Raw genomic sequence first — 22,360 nt, 5'->3', positions numbered from 1 at the left:
TAAGGCGTATCAGCTTCTAAGGCTGGAGAGGAAGAGCTCCAACGAGAAAGAACATGCGTGTGTCTTTCCGAGTGTCGACGCATCTTACCACCAAGTGTTTAGAAGGGATGTTATCGCTAGCTATAGAGACGAGCAGAGTTCATGTTTCGATTATCAGGTAGACGTAGTTCTATCAATTTCTCCGTGCCTCTCCTGCGTCCTCTCTCTTTCGCTTACTCTTATATGCGGTAGCCAAGAATGAAGAAGGCGCAGACTTTTTCACAAGATTCTAATTTGAATTCCGGCAACAGTATTTGGGAGTCGCGGTGGTTGTAGTGACGATGGCAGCTGTAGCGGCAGCGGTTCAGAAGACGGAACCGACGGAGCGGCCCTCGCTGCCTCGTCGTCTTGTGTGGACTAGGTGGCTTTGTTTTCCTTGGAGACCACTATCATTTTTCCTCTTCTTCTTACATGTACGGCTTTGGCTACTGCTAGTAGTGTGCGATTGTTTTGCTGGCACGATATCCAGTTGCGAAGATTGTCCTACCTTGCTCGGTGAGTTTGCTGTCGCAATCTCGGTCTCTTAAACGCACTAAGGCTTCGCTACACTTGCACACCCTGAATGACCTCGCTTTTCTTCGCCCCCGGCTGGTCTCCGGCTGGCGGCGCCTCCACTGCCGCAAAGTAGGATCAAAAGAAAGCGACGCGCAGAACAATGAAGTCCAGTTGAAGGCGCTCGAATCCAAGCCGGAGGATAATTGTGCTCAGCTGGCCGCGTGATTTACAACGGGGAGTCAGGTAGTCCTACACTCCGGCTGGCTGGCTGGCTGGCTGCTTCTAGCTACGTATCACAACAGAAAAGGAAAGTGAGTTGGAGGCTTTTCTGATGGAAGTGAGGTGGAGCAAACGATGCCTCAGTTGGCCCCACGGGCACGGCTCAGGCACTTCATAACAACCGACAGCGTTTGCTTCGCCCACTATTGCGCGGCTCTGCCAGGTCCCGCTTAGTGCCAACGACAGCCAGCTTGGCCGTTCGTCTTGCTGAAGTCGTGGACCTCAACACGGCATCAGTGGCTATGGCGGAGCGGCAGCAGCAGCTAGGTCCGTAACTAGGCAGGAAAAAACAGCGCATGGACCTGTCCGGTCTGGCTCTTCAGGGCCAAGGTGTCTCAGAGGAATTTCCCACATTTGATGACCACAGCAAGCAAACAGTGCTTGTATAAGCTCTATCTCGCCGTGCAGACGCTACCAATAGCATGGTCAGAGCATCCAAAGTAGTGTCGTAACGCATTAGAAAAAAAACGCTTACGGAACAGTCAGAGCGTTTTTCGTTTTGTACACATTTCGGTGTTGATATAGGTCTGTTTAACATTCAATATAGTGCGGTTGGTGTTGCTTCAGGTGTGGTATGACAATGTAGTTAAGTATGGATGTAGGTATTTTTTTGTCCTGTACGCGTCGTCTAGATGTCATGTCATTTTCCTTACATATAGTCTCTAAATTTTTAATGCAAGCATTCCGAGTATCCGCTACAAGCTGTCCGACTGTCAACGAGTTTCCAAGTGCCTTATATTACCGGCTTTTTTCCTTCTTGAAAAATGCCCTCTGTAGCAATTAGTTCGAAGAAAAATTGCATCTTATTACCATATTATTATATAAGCCTGCTTAAAAGCGGCTGGCAATTTGGAGCGCGCGCCGCTCAGACCAAACGTGACAGTCACCACTCGACAACATACGCGTTTTGATTTCTGGTGACAGACTGACTGATTACGTGTCCAGGTTAGCCAATGATGAACAATTCCACAAGCACAACAACGGTAACAATGACGACGACGATGAAAGAGATGCCAACAAATGGCTGTCTATCCATGAACCTTCCTCTTGCTGGACATTCTCGGTTGCTCGTATTCACCATCACGAGAGACGACGGTTTGCCTCACTTCACGCTTTTCAGCTTCATTTGTCACTCGTCATTGTAGTGAGGCGTCTTGTCAGAGCCGGCAGCAGCAGGAGAATGAATTAGAACAAACTGACGTCTGATTGACGCTAGCGCTCGTTGAAACTATTCGTTACCATATTAGTATACATGCCGTTTGCAAACCAGCTAATAATCATATGGTGCTTCCGCTAGCAGTGGGAATGGTGGGTTCGGCGTATTTCGATAACGGTTCCGCACTTAAATGCAAAGCGGCCTGCTTGTCCCGGTAAGAAACACACTCCTATCACTACTGACGCTACCAGCCGTCGTTGTACACCCTAGGTACAATTAGCCCTCCTCTTGACAGCGAATGCTGCACGGGGCAACAACTAGGACCGCAGCAACAGTAATAGTATGCGTAAATCGGATGGATAGATGACAAAGAAACGCTGCGCTGATACTGACGTGCATCACCGTTACAGTTCTTGATTGCTATATACGATAGTATCCTTTTGTCAGCTAGCAATAACTCTTCATAAATTCGAATTGGCTAGCTACGTACTAGGAGCGTGCATGATGCTACGGCCATGTCTGTTCAGTAAGATGGCACCGATCAGCAGTGTCAACCATCGTACGACGGTGACTACGGACTGTGATCATGTACACAGCAATGTAATAAATATGATTCAGGCTTGGTTCACATAACGAATCCGTCCAAAAGATGTAGATTGGCTTCGTCATACTCGAACTGTGAATACACACAGTCGAAAAATTAGGCAACGAATACTGCTATTCAGTAGGGTTGCTTTCATAAGCAGGAATAGAAGGACGGATACAGCCGGCCTTCATAGGCATATACGTATAAGACGGTAACGTTTACATTGAAATTGCTTGAAGAGGCCTTAAAACGTGCAGTGTGGAGATGGCGATTGACAGTCAGAATCGCTGCGGTCAACCAAACTGTTGACCATCACTGCCTGGACCACGCTCCGCCTATTACACTCCCCCAACCCCTCCACTCTCTTGACGCGAATGCTGGATGATTTCATGTGTGCCTATGTATCAGCCCGTGTGGGAAAATGGGTGCGATTCACAGGCGCTGAGAGAATGGCAGTTTCGACTAAGGGGGGAGCTTCAATCATAAATAATAACTATAATACTATAGTTTGCCGGTTATCATACGTTTCCATTTCGTTCTGAGGTTTGTGAAATGAAACAGATGTAGGATTGGACCACTAGGACCGAGACCCCGTACCGTGTCAATCGTGGGGTTTCGTTTAAGATTGTCTGGAGGCTTGTTTATTATCGCTATGCCTGTCTAAATGCAAGCTATTATTGATTGCGTATGTATAGAGTTGTAGTAAAGGGTCATCCATCCGTTTATCTATAAGCACAGATAGATCTTCAGCTGTTGCTCGTATGGCATCTATACGTTTGTGGACGTCCGTATGTGATAAGCAATGTATTATATAAACCGGTGCATCGGCCGGCCGGTGTCTCTATGTCTGTGTGTGCAGGGCAGCAGCAGTAGCGGCAGCCGCGCGTAGTTGTTCTTGTTATGGCTATGCTGCTTGCTGTTATTGTGAATCGGTAACCACAAGATGAAAAATGATGTCTGCTAATGATGACGAAGACGATCGTTCGTTTGCTCGTTCTGAAGGATTCGTTCGCTGCTCTGCGGCTGTCTGTGCTTGTCTCTTGCCGCTGTTTTATGCGCCTCGAAGGCGAGAGGAGGAAGGAGGGTGTGAGTGGAAAAAAGAAAGGATATAGAACGACGACGATGAACAGAATTAAAGAGGAAATAGACAATCTGTGGTGAATGAGCTAAGAGAAATAGCATAGACATAAGCGCAGACGAATCATCCGCAACAGCAGGACCATCGTCACCATCATCATCATTATTATTACTATTATCAGCGCCACGAGCGGCAGCGGTATTGCTCGTGAAGCTTGTAGGATTGCTTGAGGTGCTCGCGAAGCTCCTGGTAGTTGTATCGGTCGGTCGGTCGGTGGTAATACTGGTATTAATGATGACGATCATGACAAAAATGCTGGGCAACCGGTGGGAATAGGAAGGGATCGATGACTGACAATGACGCTGACGCGGCCGCTAAAGACTTTACTGATGCGCGGCGCGATTTTGCCGCATTGCCATTCAAAGACTCTCTGAAGACCAATAATTCGATGGATGGCAACTCGTGCGTTTTGTTTAGCTAGCGGCGAGGCAGAGAACCTGGGTGAAATTATTATTAATAGCAATGCTAAACCGACAGCGGCGCGACCCCAGCAGCTGTTTCTGCTGCTAGAGAACGTAAAGTGAAATCGGGAAGAACTGGCAGACGAACACGGACGCATTCTGTGGTTGACATTGACGCTGAGAACCGCTTCCGCTAACATTATGGTTCTCTTTAAGATGAGGCTCATCCGTCGACTGAACCTCCGCATAGGCGGCCGAACACGCCGCCATTATTGTCTGTCCGCGTTTGTCTAATTGTGATTTCGTGATCACATTTTTCTTTTGCGCCACAGCAGCCTCCTTTGAACAAGTAAGCAACAAATCGAAAGCAACCTCCAAAGGGGCATCTTGGTCTTTCTTTCGGCGGTAGTTGTTCATGGTTGGCTGCGGTTTTCGTTGCTGCTGCTGCTGCTGTCCGTTCACGTGCCGTTAATTTGAAGAGCTAACAAAATGGCGCCATCCGCCACACTGATGGCGTGCGTTCTTCCCCAGTGAAGGTAACAAGCGACAGACGAAGTAGAAAAAACTGTCTCCGTTCGCTTTCCGTTTCTCTTTGAAATAAAACCTGATTGTGGTTATTAGTGCTAACATTCCTTCTGAGTTTGTATGCATGAGCGTATACAGTTTCATGGGCTCCGGTTAGCGTAGCCGTTCGATGATTGTGCTAATGGAGCGTCATTGTAATTTGCATAGAAGCCTGCTTATATCGTAAAAAAATATAGACGTTGCTTTGATACGCCAGTATGCGGTAGATAAAACGAGCAGGACAACTCGCTAAGAACGGCTTAGCTGAAGGGCGCGAGCATTAGCTTGGCCAGGAAGTCAAGACGGTGGAGAGGTGACGTAGAATTGCACTGTTATTCATTAAAAAACCCTCTATTTGCTTGGGTATATAGGAGTCCGCGGTAGAAATGGCGGCTATAGCCAGCAGGCGTCTTTGCTGTACATACACGGACGCACTGTACTGTTCAATAGGATTAATTAGGTTTTGTTAAAGCAAAACCATAATACGATAGTAGCCGTCGATAACGGCCGCGGTCGCTACGTCTGTGGCAATAACTCGTCTATACTCTAATCGCTTGTAGTAACCCAGATAATAATAATAACCAATAAATACAGAATGTTGCTTCTCAGAGTTGCAGAACGTTTTCTAGATGTTCCAGCTCGCCATTTAGCAGGACGGTTCTAAAGGGGAGGTCGTGCTAGGCCGCTCATGGGAAGTATATTTAACACGTACAGCGCGTGCTCCGAAATGTCTACGGTGTACGGGCATATTGTAATGGCGGAACAGTTGGAGATTTCTCAAACGGCGACCGGTAACCATTGATAGGAAGAAACGAATAAAAATACGCAGAATCCTCGCGTCCGTTTGCACAGCGACAAAAGGCACTTAAACAACAGGCCAAATGTCCACTTAATTTTCATAGAAGAAACAGTATACGAAAAGGCTCTTCAGCATAAAGCATATTAAGTGTGCGGCTACTGTGCTAAAATAATTATAAAATATGAATGAGAAAAGGGCATTTTATTTCAATGAACAGCAACTAATATCGTCAATCAGTGGTTGATGCTGGGCAGGTGCTCCGAGGATGGCGTCAAGTCGGATTTCGCTTGCGTCTGAGTACTTAGTTCTTCTCGAAGTTGTACACGGTCTCTGTCGCCAGTGGCTATTGTGCACACCTGTAGTGCAATTACAAGTCAATACAGTTTCATCTCCATAGCGCCCGCCAAGGCCGTGGTCAATTGCTGTCGGATTACGTGTTGCCTCTGGTGTTGGTGTGGAACTTTATGGCTGTGACAATTTAGCGGTTTCCCTTTGCTGAGCCAGACATTCGTTGACCTCACTCTGCATCCTGAAAAGTGGATTCTGTCCCCTTTGACTAACCGTGTCTCTCTCTTTCGCTCAATGCCTCTCGTGTCGTATTGAGAAGATGCCGAGCTGAGCCGATTGACCTGGGCTTAAATCTTAAAAAGAAAAGACCCGATTCTAGCCTAGCATGGTTAGACGATGGAGCTTTGTTGATCCTGTCTTGTGTTCCATGACCGTATCCTGGGAAAGCGGTTAAGAATACGAAAAAGAAAAAGGCGGCAATCGCGAGGAAAAAAGGAGGCAGGAGGGAATACCAACGCCAACACATAAGCACTGCTTGCAATATGGGAGTCTATATACATGGTGTGTTTGTGTGGGTGTCTGTTTCGCGCGTTTTCTGTCTGTCTCTGCCTTTATGTATATACTATCCGGAAGGAAAGCGAATCTCTCGCCTTTTCGAGGTATTGGCAAATGCTAGCAGTCCCATGCTAGGCACCGTGGCTCGACGTCTTTTGTGGTGCTAACTGATACCTCCTACGCCAAATAGCGCGGTGAAAACAGCCAGCAGCAACGTGAGCCACATCGCGTCCAATACTGAATAGTCTTCAGATACACAGTCACCTACACATACTGTACCGAACACGGCATACGATGAACCAAATCAGTTGGTCTTGACCCGGCAGTTGGCCGCCCACATGTCGACACATAGGGCAACGGCACCCACACGTACAGAAAAACGAAGGGAGACTTGCCATGCCCTAACCAACGCCGCTTTGGCCCGTTCAGTGTGCCCATGACCAATATCCACCTTTTTCCTCACTCCTCGTTTGGCTATTCGCACTGCTTTTGCCCCGCTGTACTGGTAGCTGCCACTTTCTTCATTGTAGAAAAGAGAGAACCTTGGATTCACCGCCTACACTATCCCCTGTGAGCCTTGTTAGGCTAATGCAGGAGTCGCGTCTTTCGTAGACGCAAAGAGCAGAGCAGCCTCGCAGAAGCGCCAACAACAACATCCACAACAGAACCACAGTATGGTGCGTTGGCGCACTATTGGACGTTGATAGTACCGCAGCGTCGGTCGGCAACATGGGTCATCATTTTCGTGCTTGCGCTACAGAAAGCTGTAGAATAGACCAGCAAAAGACTGAAAAGCAATCCAGACTTCCTTTTGATGTCACCCACTTTCAGGATTCTACCGCATTTCTACCTATTTTTTGCCACAGAGCCAGTTGGAGCCTATTTTAATTATAAATAGTAAAGGTCCTGTTCTTTACTTCCGGCTTTGGTCGACCGAAAGCAGTATGAATAGCTGATTTCGAGTCTCGCCAACAACGCGTACAATTGCACGGCGTGTGCGAACGGAAAAGTTTTTTTTTTTATTTTGGCTTAGTCATATAATGAATAATCATGACTTTCTGAAATTGGATTCTAGTTATGTTGCATTCACGTGTTTGTAATCTTTGCAAACCTCATCATTGGAAACATCGCCGCCTCTACTACAGGAACTATATAACTACATATTAATAATGGTGACAACAGATTCTCGCGGGCAGCTCGTCATCGTGTTTTACCTGATCAGACTCGATATTGCCTGTCTTTCAAAGCTAGAAGATTCGTTTTGTTGCTGTTCCACCATCCGTAAGATGGGTTTTATTCGATGCTGTTGCCTTTCTGATCTCGCCTGCCTCGTTACCAGCCTTCTTTACTCTCTAAGCGGCCTCTTATCTTTCGGTGACCTACCTTTCCTGTTTGTACGCAAGTGGCCATTGGCCCTTGCGTTTTCCTTCTTTCGTCTCTCATTCCGAAATAGCAACAACGGACACTGCAGCAGTAGCAGCCGCAACTGCGCCGCGCCTCCAGGAGTTCGCCAGGAGGCACTTAGCCGATTGGACGGATGACGGATCGTCGCTTCTCTTTCGCCGTCGTTCCTGCTCGTCGTATTGGTCCTTTTCCATTCTGTCCTTCTCTCTGTCTCACCCGCTATCTTTCCTTGTTGACGAGTGGGTACTGGGCGCTGCCCTCTACCTCAAGAGGATCCAGGCAAGAAGAGCAAAGGAGCTCTGTTGAAGCAGCAGCAGCAGTGCCGTCGCGCCTAACCTAGTACAGCCACGCTAGCAGAAAGGCCCAACAGCGCAGAGCCGTAGAAGGGCCATTGTACAAAACCTAATATACGGCCATAGCTACAACTGTGGCGGCGGGGCAAGCTTGGTAAACTTGCCAACGACGAAATCGACGACAACAGCAACGGTCTAACACAGTCGTCGTTGCTGGCTTATTTGCCTGCTTAGCTTGACAGGAAGACAGGCATGCTCTTTGCTAGCAGATGCTGTGCCATCACTAGCCACCGCCTAATTGGCTAACTGAGTAAAAGGCAGATTCTTATCGTAATGGCGAGCGAGTGGCCCAACACTGCTACGCTACTAATAATAGTTCTTAGAAAAGACAGGCTGCTGCAGCTCGGTACTTTAATAGTAACCGCCTATTCTTAAAAAATGCTGCCAATTTTTGCAGCCGTCTTGCCTCTGCAGCCGTTTGCTACGTTCGTTTCTGACTAAGCCTTCGGCATCGAGTCCCGACTGCGCAACCACATAAACAAATCGGATCTACTCGCTTTGAGTATACTGATAGAGTTCTACCCACGCGCATCGATCGACGAAGAGGGTAAAATAGAGCAGGAACTTGTTTTCTTTTGTCGCTGCTGTCAGCTACGCTCACTTGGCAACGAAAAACTGCAATGGTAAACACGGCAAGGATTCGTCTGGCCTTCGTGCAATTCATCTATTTGATTTTCGTGCTATAGAAGGTAAAGGAAAACCCAACGGGTGGGGTTTAGCACTCTTCCAAAGGGCTTTTTCAGAGTGTCTGCTGTTTAGGCAGCGTTCGTGCGGGCTACCCGTTTCTCTTATACAAGAGGTATATTTCCTAATTCAACGGTGGTTGGTAGCAATCTGGTGCACCGGATCTCTCTCTTTCTCCCTCTCTCTCTTAAGTTTTGCACTGTGAGTCTGTTTGAATTTGCGACGATTTAAGTTGATCTCTTTCCGTCCATCCGCTTCCTGGTCTGACAAGTTTGGTCCCTGCCGTTTCCGGGTCCCTTCTGAGATGATTGATTCAGGCATCCGAAATGAGAAGTCGCAGAGGATGTCGACGACGGGGGGATTCAAGACACAAAAAAAAAGCAAAGTCTCTTTAGCTTTCCTATGCTACGTCTTTTACGAAAAGTAGCACTACAAGGCCTAATCGGGCAAGTATTCCTCGATGATGGCTAAGAAGAAGGCAAAGAAGGAACTATTATACTGAGGAATAAAAAGAACAAAGGCAAGAAGAGGACAAAGGAAGAATCAGCTAGCACTGGCCCCTTCTCTCCAAGTAATACTTTAATAAGTATAATTGACCGCGCGTATTACATGTCTTAGATATATGCGAACGTCATGATTATGATCTCGTCCGGTCTGCTGAGGGACACTTCCACCGGATTGGCTGGTTGTTTAGTTGTAGCAATCCGCTTCGTCCGCGCGGTTCCTCTTGCTTGCCTCGGGGAACAGACCAGCTAGATAGCCCGCCAGCAAGACGAGCGTACCCTGGTACTGATGGTGTCTTCGGCTCTCGTCATATTGCCACTACCGTAGCTTGCTTTCTACCCTTGTCTATCGTCCGACCGACTAACTGCGGGGTCGGGCTGTGCGCTGGAGAAGACTAAAGGAGCGTCATTCCTAAGCCCGAGCTCCTTGAACTCGGAACAAGCAGCCAGCCACGGAGCTAGGAAGGAGTACGATAGAGCTCGGAGAGTGAAAGAAATAAAGGGAGAAATACAGACAACGAGAGAAAGAGGGGGTATTGGCCCTGTTCAGTGCTTTCTGCTTCATTTGAGACATTTGCCAAATTAGCCATTTGGAGTCGTTCGCCACGACTTGTGGGTCGCTATTGGCTCATGAGGTGACCCCTGAAGGGATGGAACGCAGAAAATCAGTGCTCGGCCAGGGTGACGCCGCCAACGTGGCAGGCGAAGGAGGTAAAATATCCTGCTGTTTCGGAGCAACGAGAAGCTATGAGGAGTTACGACCGTATCGTCGTTGTGGTGGCGATGGTAATTGTGGTCGTGCTCGAGAGAGATGTCTGCGGTGACAACTATATTTGGTCATGAAGCGGAGTTGCTTTTGCGTTTCAGAGAAAATAGATTGTTTAGATATACCATTAGTTGGCTTTTTGTTGTGATGGTAGCAACATGCTCATAACATTTTGCGCCTATTTAATAAACAGAATGGTCTTTATAGCCCTGGTTGTACTTGATGGTTTTATTTTCTCCTGTATGGGTAGGTTAAAACGCAGATCAGGATGCTAATGGATCCTACTGAGTAACTAACTAACCGTTCTGTTCTTGTTGTGTTGTTGATGCGACATATTACAGCGGCTGGAGCGTCGGCGTATGGGGGCCAGGGAGGCCAGGGGCAGATGATCAGCCCTCCCCCCCCGGACGCCATGTATGGGATGGGTATGAACGGGGCCAACGGAAATGGTAACGACTACGCCACCTCAATGGCGGCCGCCAACGCGGTGCAATCGCAGGTACGTGTGTGTTCACCATATGGCCTATATACGGGATATTACAGGTTATTAAATATCAACATGTTAGATCTTTGAAGGGATGAATAAACTATGTAGAACCAAATGTTTCGGTCAAAGAAAAAGAAATCGTATTTCTCACAGATATATATGCGCGTTTTGAAACAAAAAACGACAAGAAAAAATAGTACAAGAAATCGAGATATTTGTGCAAAATGGCACAAAGTGGAAAAGCTTCACAATGGGGAAATAGAGCAGATTAATTTGAACAAACTTGGACACGCAAACTACTATGGCCTGAGATCTCTACGTACAAGTACTGCTAAGTTCTTCATTCTCTAAAGAAAAAATCCGCTTTACCCCTTTCGCTTGCTACCTCTCACTTCTAGCACACGTCTAACACCTAGTAAAAGGCATCTGACCTTTTCTGTGTTTGCTACCAACCAGCGTTCGTTTTCTAACGTGTAAATTAGCAAAGTTGGCAATGACGGAGGTGAGCAAAGCAACCTAATCCGTGCAGATTAGCCGCGTGGAAAACCCAGGTCGGTCTTTTCCCCGCTGCCGGACGAAACAGCTTTTCTCCGCTCCTCCGTTATGGCCATCGCGCCTCTCTCTTTGTCCTTATGATGAGTGTGCATTATAAGCGTTCCATATGTCTGCGAGTGTTATGCGTATACTAAGACGCTACTGATCCAAGATCTTGCGATGGTCCATCTCGAGCCTCAAGTCGTGCGTACCCATGGGCAGAGAGCTCATGCGGAGTAGAGACCTGACCAGTCAGTCTGAGATTAGATAATTAAGTCATTACTCTAAACAAACTAAACTCTTGAGTTAGCCGTCTGTCGGTCGGTTGATCCGTCTACCCATTGGCAGACTTTGCGGGGTGCAAGGAAGGGGGCAGCTCTCCGGCTAAACGTAGCAGTTATAAGATAATGCAGAGCGATAACAAGAAGAGGGTTGGCTCTTACTGCCGCGGCAGCTAGTACCGCTGCTAGAACTGCTTCTAACTCTGATATTGCCCACCTGGTCCTTAAAAAAGCGCCACGCCCAGGCCACCAGCAAGCAAGCGATCGGGCGGCTCGCCGAGACAGGCCTGCGTCGGTAGATGGTCGACGAAAGCTTTCAACATAGCATAGTAGGGACAGACAGTCAATGTTCGTACGGAATTTTCAGCGGGCTTTAGACCCCCCGAGGTCGAGAACTAGCTCGAGGGCTTACATATAACGGGGTCCGGGTTTGAGGCGGGCTGCGTAAACTCATAAAAGTTATTAATTTCGTGTTTTGCTCCCGCCTGTGGCTGCTGCTGCCGCCGAGCGTTTGTTAGTGAGTGAAAGTGTGTGCGCTCACTTCCGCCTCGATGACTGCTTCGACCGCTGGTTCCCCGATGCGGCTGCCGTTCGCGTTAGACACTGCATCCTCGTTCTCTCTTTTCCTCTCCCACACACGCACGCGCATCTTGCCTACCTGGCAGCAACGTCTTCTTCTTTTTCACTACTTTTGAAAAGCTTAAACTTATCTCACCACCGCCAGCGGCGGTGAAGCTGCTTTAGGCTTTTCGACAACAACGACGGTCAGGAGACGGTGGCCTCCGCCGCGTTTGCTGCGTTTCACGGGTGGGCGTGGCCGAATTAACCCTTTATTGGCGATAGAGCTTTAATAGAAAGTAAAGAGACGGCCGAGGTAACCGGGTAGGCTGCTCAAAGCTGCCTAGAGATCAGCAGCCGTTTTGCGAAAGATGGTGAGATCACGCAATCTTCAGGTCGATTATTCTGGGTTAAATATTTAAACGCACACACTGACGCACGCACGTTCACATCTTACTAGAAGTAGCAGCGGTGCCAGGACGGCCACTGCCAGTGCGATACACACGTTGAACAAGATCGCTCGAGTCGCCGACAGGAAACTGGGCGAGCATTCAACGAAAACTAACGATCAACGAATCGAGCAGCCTGCGGAGATCATTTAATGGTCGTGGAAAGAATATAGATTAAAAGGCAATTTCGCGCCAGAGGACGAAGATATAGCTACACAGATGATCCACGAGAAACGTAGAGGAGAGCCATGAAAATGGGTCGGCGGTAAGACGAGTAAACTCACTGCGAACAGGTGCTATTCGCTATCATAAGGCGTGAGGCTTGACTAAGACCAATTGTAAGAGTGACCGGATTTAGAGAAAGAGTGAACTTCGCTTTCAGGGTGGGAATCGAACGAGATACTGTAGTATTAAGCTGTTGCTGTGGTACGCATAGGGAGGATGACTAGAGGTATTTGACTGGTGGAGTTTTCTATAAACTACTTCGGGCCGAGTTGAAGACGAAACTTCAAGGGTTAATGAAGTCGGGGTTGCTGCCTATGGCTGATGGTCGACAACAACATACCAGCTAGCCAAAAATGCAATAGATTTAGTTTTTGCTAAGTCTTAGCAGAGTTACGAGGTATTAGTTCACTTGTAAGCATAGAACATCAGCAACGTAGCTTCTCTCAAAATAGGTGACGATTATAGCGGTGGCAAGGAAATAGAAAACAGGACAAATAGAAAAACACCTTCGTCTTCTTGTTATCATTATTATAAGCCTAATAAGTTCTTCCGTGTGCTTCGGCTAGTTGTGGGGAGCGACAATATCAAGACTAATCCGGCCGTGCTCCCAATGCTCAAAATGGCGTAGCTAGTGTATAGATGCGAGCGCCAGTCCCGTCTTAGTTCTCTCGGCTGTTCTTCATGGATCCTGCTTCCGAACAAATCCCAAATAATGATCCATCATCTTCATTCAATATGCGTTCATTGAACGGCAAAAGGATTTGCAACATTTCGTCCACCGTTGGATTACGATTATTTTGCGGGAGGGAGCCCCGTTGTCTGACTAGACCAGCTAACTCTGACCATTTATAGCTACGGATAGGTAATCTGCTCATAATCGCAAACTAAAGTGGTATCACTAACTGTTTTCCTCTTATTTATTCTTTGCAGTTCTCACTGTTCTAAACAACCGCTGACACCCCAATTGCCAGGCGGTAGAGGCGACTCTGCCCTGGCTTTGTGTACGGAAGCCATCTTCCGGTCAGCTCGAGGCATTTAACAGTCGGCCCACTCCATCTCAATATAAGCGTCTGCGCCGCACCTTCTCTAGTTCTGCCTGCAGTGCCGCTGCAGTGGCTTGAAGCGCCTCCGAGGTTCTTCTTCTACCGAAGTTCTGCCGAAGTCCTCAGTGTTGTTCAGAACTGCAGCCGATAGACGACGACGACAAGAATAATAACAACAACAGCAATAACAACAACGACAACAACCATAACAATTATAACAACGATAATAATAATAAAAAATTTTGTACTACAAATTGCAATGCAGAAAGTGTCACCCAATCTTGGTGAACGCAAGCTGTGTCTTCGCACCCACCATCAACGTTATCATCCGTGAGCACCTGTGCTCGTGCATAGTCGGCTGCAGTCCCTCCTCAGTAGATCGTGTCACGTCTCTCTATCACCGGTCTATTAAGAGACACCCTCAAACGACAGAGACAATTACCATTCATAAGTGTACCAAGTACGCGATAAGCGTAGAACAGCGTCAGCAACAACAATCAGAAGAACAATATTCTTCCCAACCTGTTCCTATGATCAGCTAAGTCGGATTCACCACCCACCAACACGAACCTATCTATCGTTAATGACCAGAAATAATCTGCAATAATAACAACTTACCGACATCACCAATATGGCCTATTTGGATGACGGCGCTCGGCCGATGTATCGGGCAACCGGATCCATTTGAATTCGGACGATAAGGCCGCGGAAGATAACACCAACCACAAGATAATTATGGCACATATCAATTCGAGCAGTGAATATATTTGCGTCTATTTAATAGGTGTTCGTTGATTCAGAGCTGGCGTTGAGAAATCAAAGTGTCACAAACCTATAGCTTCATTTCAACATCTATGTTACTGGACCAATCGGACGAGTCTATGTTAGCAATTAGAACGTGTACTTAAGATGTAGAGATAGACTTTTCAAAAAAGGTGCCGTTGTAAAAGAGCTCGTATTTTTCGAATTGTCTAGGCGGTGATGAGTAAATTTAGCTATTGCTTTACGAAACAAACGTGTCGTGCGAAAGGCAAGCAGGAACAGTAACTTGTTTAAATAAGTGGAGCTCGACACATACGTACATGGGAAGTTATATAAATTGTAAGAACACCGATGAAATCCTTAGAGGTAATACGTAATATTGTGGAAGCATCATGAACACCGCCAGGTACAATTTAGTGAGACAAATTGTGGGTATAGTTAACACACACTCACCAAATGAACCTAAGGTCCCACAAAAGCAAACCTAAAATCAAACTGTGTTCTCTACAGCACGCAATGAACATCAATCGCGGGCTTTTGACGGAGGTGACATGCAACAAGACAGTGAAATTAATAGTGACAACATCCACAACAACAACAACAGCAGCAAAGTTATCGGAGCGATGTCAGCGACAAAACCCGCTCGTCCATGACTGGCACAACCCAGTAAATAAGAAGAAGTTCCATATGAAAATGAGCAAAAGCGAGTGCTCGTGTGCTGCAAGCTGAAGGTATCGGGATAGTGATACTGATCTACAAACCATCAAAGCAATCCAGCCCTCCGTTTCGTGCCTATCCCTCGACTCAGTTCGCGAACACAGCGGTATGCCATCCTTTCTCGACATGAAGCCAACCCGTTTACGTTACAGTAGTGATATACAGCCATATATATATTGATATGTGCATTGCGATCCCCTAGGGCAAAAAAACCCGCGGCGGCAGCAGCCCAAACAGCACGACAAACGCTTTTGCAGCATCGCGTGGACTTTCTTCTTCACTGGTGCTAAAAGGTGACTAGCGTACACTGACGTGGCAGATCAAGGACCAGCAGTTCCACACTGGGACTAAAAATGACACTCAAACGGGACTAACAGATGCAATCTCTATACGGAAACAATGACGGCTACAATATGCATATATAGAGGATGTCTATATGTAGTACATATACATATATTTACTTATTTTCCAGTAATAGAATCAAAGAATAGGCACGGAAAATGCAAGAAGAATTCATCTAGAAAAATTACCCACGACCGCGACGGCAACAGAAACGACAGTAGTAAAATGAAAATTTTGTGACAGCAAACCGATGTCACAGTAGATGTTTACGCGTACGCTTCTAATTCTCTTCCAAGATGGCCGCGAAAATGTCAACACTCTAATGGCGGACGTATTAATGAAATGTTTCGTAAATAATAGCGCTCATTTTATTTATCTGTCATATTAATAGGCGGATCATGGACCTACGGTGGCTGCTAGTCTCTTCGCTGAGCTTAGTGGCGTTCTGCAGGAACCTGTACGCCTCGGAGATGGAAATTTTACACGATTTACATTTACTAGGCTGTCTGCTAAGTGAATTTTAAAGGCTTATATATATATATGCAGCGTAATTTGCAATTGGCCTGTTGTACAATGTTGTATCCATACAGTTTAACCACTGCTAGATAAAGCAAGTTTTTGTTGAAGTGGACTATTGTTATAAGTCGAAACATTAAGACAACGGTGCAGAACACGAAAACCTCAAAGAGGCAGAGAACGATCGAGGTCATCGACGTGCAGAAGATTAGGTGGAAGTCATCTTCTTTACCGACAAGCAAACAACGACGACCTTCGACCTGAAGCCATCAAGGTGACAGCAGTAGAACGAAACGAAACGAGGAAGAACGGAAACAAATGTGACAAAGGTAAACGGTTGGTCATTGTGTCGAGAGTTACGAATCGCGAAATGAATCGAGACCTAGGATCGAGTTGAATCAATAATAACTAAATGACTGTCTATTGTAATAATGAAGCTACGCAAGTAATGCATCCTCGTGCTTTCCTTGGTTGGATAGAGACGACCGAAGTTTTGTCCGACGCAGAACCTTAATCTGGAAAACCTTAGCCAACTGTCGACGTAGACCAAACGTCAACAGTGGAGCTGTTTTGTTGGGGAGGCAGCTCTCTAGGTTCATTGGCTTTTGGTTACTCGTCGCCAAAACTGTTTTTCTCTCTCTGTCTCAAGTTGTCTGTGACAATTCGAGATCCGTACACCCAGCAGCTTTTAGCGTTTAACTACGAACGAAGCTGTCTGAGTGCAAACTTGAGCAGAGTGCGTTAGAGAGTGGGTTGTTTGCTATTAGCAAACATTATAGCCAAATCGCGCACTGTAGCACAAATCCGGTAATGCAAACTAGGCTTTATGCGTAGGTATAAATTTCTCGCGTTTAAAACTCGCGCCAGACAGGCAACTGTCTGTCTTGAGGGTGCAGGTACGTTTCGAGCCGTTGATTCGAGCTTCAGGAACTTTATTGTGTATCCGTTATTCTTGCTTAGTGGAAAAGGTTTAAAAGCAGCCTAAGATAAAAGTGCTTTCATTAGACTCTTCTCATCAAGGAACGGTATTTGGCGGGGGTAAAGTGATAGAATGACACCAGTTCTATTATTCGTACCCCTCACTTTTCTCCAAGTGGGTTTGGTCGCCATGGTGCGCGGTTATGGTTTCAATTTGCTGGGCAACTGTGGTTCCTACCTACTAACGTACTGCGACAAGAGCGGCCACAAGTAGTACTCGAATCGTAAATTTTCCACAGATTGGTCGTCCCTATCCCCTTGTGTTTCGCTGCGATCGGCCCTCCGTTGGCGGGAGTGGCCTCCGCAAGTGTTTCATTTGAAAGTTAACAATGAGTAATAATGAGATATATTCATATTGTCACTATTACTACAAAAATGGTATAATAATAATTATTATGAAATAATAATAATATCCTTTATAATTATGTTGTACATTTTGTAAATGGTTGTGTTAGCAAGATATCAAGGCAAACTGCTGCTAGAAGAAAATGAAGATGATTGACAATGGAAATGATGATATTACATATGGTAATGACGAGTAATAATAATAATGAGACGATGATTAGATAATAAGATTATGCACACAGGGATGCGTGCGAAGACCGCACGTATCAGACAGTACCGTGTACTAGCCTGTTTGGCTGTATGTGCACAATGAATGATGCCAGTGAGCGATAAACACTAGAACAAGTAAGAATTGGTTGAAAAACATCAGAGACCCCCCCCCCCCTCCCAGACCAACCAACTGAGAAGACGAAGATGCAGGCATCACTTCAGCAACAACATCAACACAGCTGATACCCAGCATATAGCAAGCATGATAATAACATTGATAGTTAATTTTAAAGAGAACTGATATTATCTTGATTATATTGTGTGTTAGAACTGTTACCGCCGATGGTCTCTGAAGCATCTAACACACCTCAGATTGATATGATCATCATCGATGACGCGGATTTAACACTGCAAGACACCGCCAGCGGCAAAAAGTTGAATGTGGCTGCGCAGACGACAAAATGCAGCAAACAATGGGCGGATGTATTCACGTAACAGGACTGTGGATATGCCTATAAACAGTCATGGCCTGGCGTTCCGCTTGATGGTCCGTGATGTGTAACGGGCGTGTCATGGCACTCCGTGACTGACCGCTTGATCTTTATTGATGACACAATGGAAAAATTAATGAAGAGATGGCGGTATGATAGATGGATAGGTCGATTGACTGAATTCATAACGATCGAGATATAATTAGAAGATGAGAAAGTGTAAGGATGATCATATAATTAACAAAAAAAAAAAAGGGAAGAAACGAAAGGAATAAGAATAATGATGAAGACAATAATAATAACAAAGGCGGTGCGCCGGATGCCGAACCGCAGACGTGGTTGTTGCCGTTGAACGACGATCTTCGCTCAACATGATCCCAGAGATATATCATAGTTTGTATATAGGTTGTAAGTACGCGTTTACCAATTGTGTGGAGAGAAATGGCGATGCTGAAGACTGCTGAACAGAAAAATGAGACAAAGCAAAAGGCGCATGCAGAGCAGCGGAAATAACGAAGCTAATATGATGATAATTAGATGAACTTGGCTGATTGAGACAGAACACATACACAGACAGACCTCGAGTGATGACGATAAAATATTATTACTGATACTGCTATTGCTACTATGAAGCGAACGAAAGACGAAGGCACGTTGAAATGGAACAATGCAAGTGAAAATAACCCCTTTTTTTCTACAATGACGATTTTGCCGAGAGATCATCGCCTCCATTGAATGGGGAACAGAATCAACGGCTATGCAAAGAAGATTCTCGACTTCTAGCGCCGGGGGCGGTAGTGACAGGATGAGTCGTCACGACAAGTCGCAAAAAAGGCTCCCAAAGCCATGACGGTGGCCTGGCGCTTACTGACTCGCCTGGACATGATCAACTCAGCTAAACTATATGGCAGGGTGGCGTGCATCATGCATATGGGCGCCATCGTATCCTTTCACAACGGAGACGGGAAAATTTGATTCAACAGGGCCAAAACGACATCGCCCAGAGCTAATTTTCCAATATTTATTTCTCGCTCTCCGAACGTGAGCTCCGAATATACGTAAAGTGGAATCAAAGCATTCGAGTCCGATGGCGTAAGGCGCCTGAGGTTATACGTATTTTGGACTAGTTAAATCGTGGACAGATGTAATAACAATTATTATTATTATTATTATTATTATTATTATTATTATTATTATTATTATTATTATTATTATTAGGACGTGAACGACCGCGATGTCAATGAGGGAAATCACACACAATATAGTCGATAATGAGTGAATACCGGGCGGGCAATATTAAATGCAAGAGTATATTTCTTATTAAATCGGAAATTGAAATCGTCGAAAGGTTAGCATCGGCAACGGTCGGTGAATGATATAAATGGTAACGACATCAGGCTCACAAGGAACTAAGACTCTGAAAGAAGACAAAATCCAATACAAATCTGAAACCAGTACATCACAACAAATACAAATCAATGGATCATTTAGACGAGCATGAAGATGTTGATGATAATGATGGTAGTAATAATAGTAGTAATTGTGCGTTGTACATAGTCCTGCGAAGATCGAGGCTCGTGTGGGAAGACGCCTGTCTCGACATGCTGGCGTATACAGACTTTGGCGTAATCGTATGTTAGTTCACAAGAGTGAATGCAAAAGTTAATAATGAACCGAGAGAAGATTAGGATACAAGGCAAAGTCGTGTACCTAATAGAGAACTTGAGATAATGAGCGTGTGTGCGGGTGAAAATGAGATCAAGTGAAAGATCGACGTGACACGGCTATAATCGAGTGAAGTATCGATGCGACCAGGCGACGATGATCCCTCATTTAGGTAAATTTAAAAAATGATGACGGTCATGGTGACAAGACAACAACAGAAAAGAGCTTGAGAGACGGAAATGACACTAGGTAGAGACGTCCTTGGACTCGGCGTGTCCTCATGTTCTGGCTCTGGTCGGAGAAAGGTGGGTAGTTAGCTCTCCTACCAGAGACTTTGTATCTGAAGTACGACTAGCCACTGATCGCTAATTAGAAGTAGATCGTTATGAATTGGTTGGATGTTTGGACGCTGATCTGGCTGATGTTCTCGATTTCAGAAAATTAGTAAAAATCTCAAAACTAAAACACTATAACGAGGACGACAATGAGAAATAATAGCTAAGCAGAGTGGCTACCAGCAGACACGCCGACCGCTAGCCCAACCGATACAAATACTTTCAATAGAAAAGCAGCCAATGACAGACTCTAGAAGATAGAATCCAAAACTAATATAATGAATAATTATAATTGGGTCGTAATTACAGTTGTAATTATATTTGGCATCGAAGCTAACAAGACAATGTATTGATTAGATAATATAGTATATGATTATCTACCATGGTTTTTTTTTACTCTCTACTAAATTCACTGTCTTAACTAAATTTCTCAAGTATACATCCAGTAAATATCTGATGAACGATTCATTTCACTGGTTGCTAATTGTTGAATTAACCAACCTATTGGCGCATTGACAATAAATGCATCATAACCGGTTACTATCAAAAAAAAAAAACAATAAAAAAAACTAGTACGACAACGAAAAGAAATGCTGTACGGATTCACATGCATGGGGCGAGCGTAGGACGAACATAGGACGTCGGTGAAGACGATGACGAAGAAGATGATCTGATAGAAGCAGCAACATACAGGGTGTTTAATAACCATATTATTAAATATTAGGTAATGGTGGCCCGTCAGACTCGACAGAAAGAGAAGTGTGAGCATAATGTCGAGGACGTGGCGGCCCCCTGATGTTAATACTTAGTACTTGTATAATACGGTTCGTGTATAAAACAACACAGGAAAGCAACAACCATAATAGCAACTATACTATACTATTAGCAACAACAATACCAACTGTCAACAACAGCAAAATAAAAACAGCTGATGAATTACGGGAGTGTAATGAAATAAAAACACACAAAAACGACGAGACGATGCTTGAGAACATATGCGTATATACATATATGTACCATCATCTTCAATGAACACCAATCAAACATCTCTCGTCCTAGGGCGACGTTAAAACTAAAATTGACACGGAAAATGATCGTGAAACATTACTGATACTGGCTGATAAGATAATGATTTTGATGCAGACAAGAAACGAAAACAAACAAGAACAACACCGTACAGATCAAACGAAACACTGAAATGACTGACTAGAAATTTTGACTTCCGCCCGAAAAACTTCCCGATCCGTCAGCGGTCGGCGATCTATATATATATATATATATATATATATAAATATATAAATAAATCTATATATAAAAGTATAAATATATAGAAAGAAAGAAATGAAAGAGAGAGCGCGAGAGAGAGAGAGAGAGAGAGAGAGAGAGAGAGAGAGAGAGAGAGAGAAGAAAGAGAAGCGGAGTGCGAAAGAAAGAGACAAAGACAAAAGTCGACACGTTGGCACGGAAAACGCTGGCTGGTCCTGATGCAATTAGCGATCCGGGCGACTCGATGAAGCCAGATGTTTCCCCGTCCAGACGCGTGACCAGGCGCTGTGATCGGCGGCATCGACGGTTGTCCTCCCTCAAACGAAAGTAGAACGGCCTTGATGCATCTTCCATCGCTGCTGCCCTGTGGCGGACGCTCGGGATGCGACACACACTGCCGCTACTCGATCCGCCATCGACCCTCGCTGTTTTTTGATTGTGTTGTATGATGATGAAAATAACGACGACGACGACGACTATGTCAATATTGAAGATGATAATGATAAGGATAACAATGATGATAATGACGCTGAAGAGGAACAATAGATGACGATGATGATGATGATGATGATAATGACGACGTCTCGGTTTATTTCTACTTCGCACGTAAACTGAATCACTAGTTCCGCTGGCCGTCTCTTCTCAGTTAAAAAAAATATACCATGATTATTATTATTATTATTGAATTAAACATAAATAAAATACACCCAAATCACGTTTATCAAAAACTGCTAGCGTCTTCCTTCTTGTTTGGATGCTTTTAGATAAGGACGGAACGAAACGATAGCGGTAGGGTAAGGGAAGTGGGAGCAGTGATTTTGAACGTTTACCTAAGGCAGCCATAGACTGATGAGATTCATGTCTTTCATCAGAATCGAACCTTAAACGTGTCTTTGCGTATAGTGGCTTTTAATATTGTTTGTACGTGCGTACGTCGAACAAGCGATCCCTATCGACTCCTTCGGGAACTAGTCTCATAAATAAATTTTACGAAACTAACCAGCAAATAAACACTAATACGCCCTGTTTCTGATTTCGAAAATATATCTGCGACAGTAACAATTTTGTTGCTTTGTTTTCGTTTATTAAATCCATCTGGTACGTAGACGCTCGACTGATCGCATCCGCTAATTAACGTACTCTCTT

General features: G+C 45.2%; 1 protein-coding gene across 1 annotated transcript in view; it reads left to right on the top strand.

Moving 5' to 3' along the window:
• The window catches only part of exd (PBX homeobox extradenticle), a 316,385-nt gene extending 294,443 nt beyond the window's left edge, over positions 1–21,942 (top strand). Inside the window, exons 7-8 of the mRNA XM_022845728.2 lie at positions 10,352–10,509; positions 13,475–21,942. Coding sequence (XP_022701463.1) covers positions 10,352–10,509; positions 13,475–13,489 — 173 coding nt within the window. The 3' untranslated portion in view covers positions 13,490–21,942. The remainder of the gene's footprint in view (positions 1–10,351; positions 10,510–13,474) is intronic.
• Positions 21,943–22,360: the final 418 nt, after the last annotated feature.

Source organism: Varroa jacobsoni, unplaced genomic scaffold (assembly GCF_002532875.2).
Source record: "Varroa jacobsoni isolate VJ856 unplaced genomic scaffold, vjacob_1.0 scaffold_123, whole genome shotgun sequence".
In the NCBI taxonomy this organism is placed as follows: domain Eukaryota; kingdom Metazoa; phylum Arthropoda; class Arachnida; order Mesostigmata; family Varroidae; genus Varroa; species Varroa jacobsoni.
The sequence above is the reverse complement of the archived record's forward strand: the minus strand, read 5'-3'. Positions and strand labels throughout refer to the sequence as shown.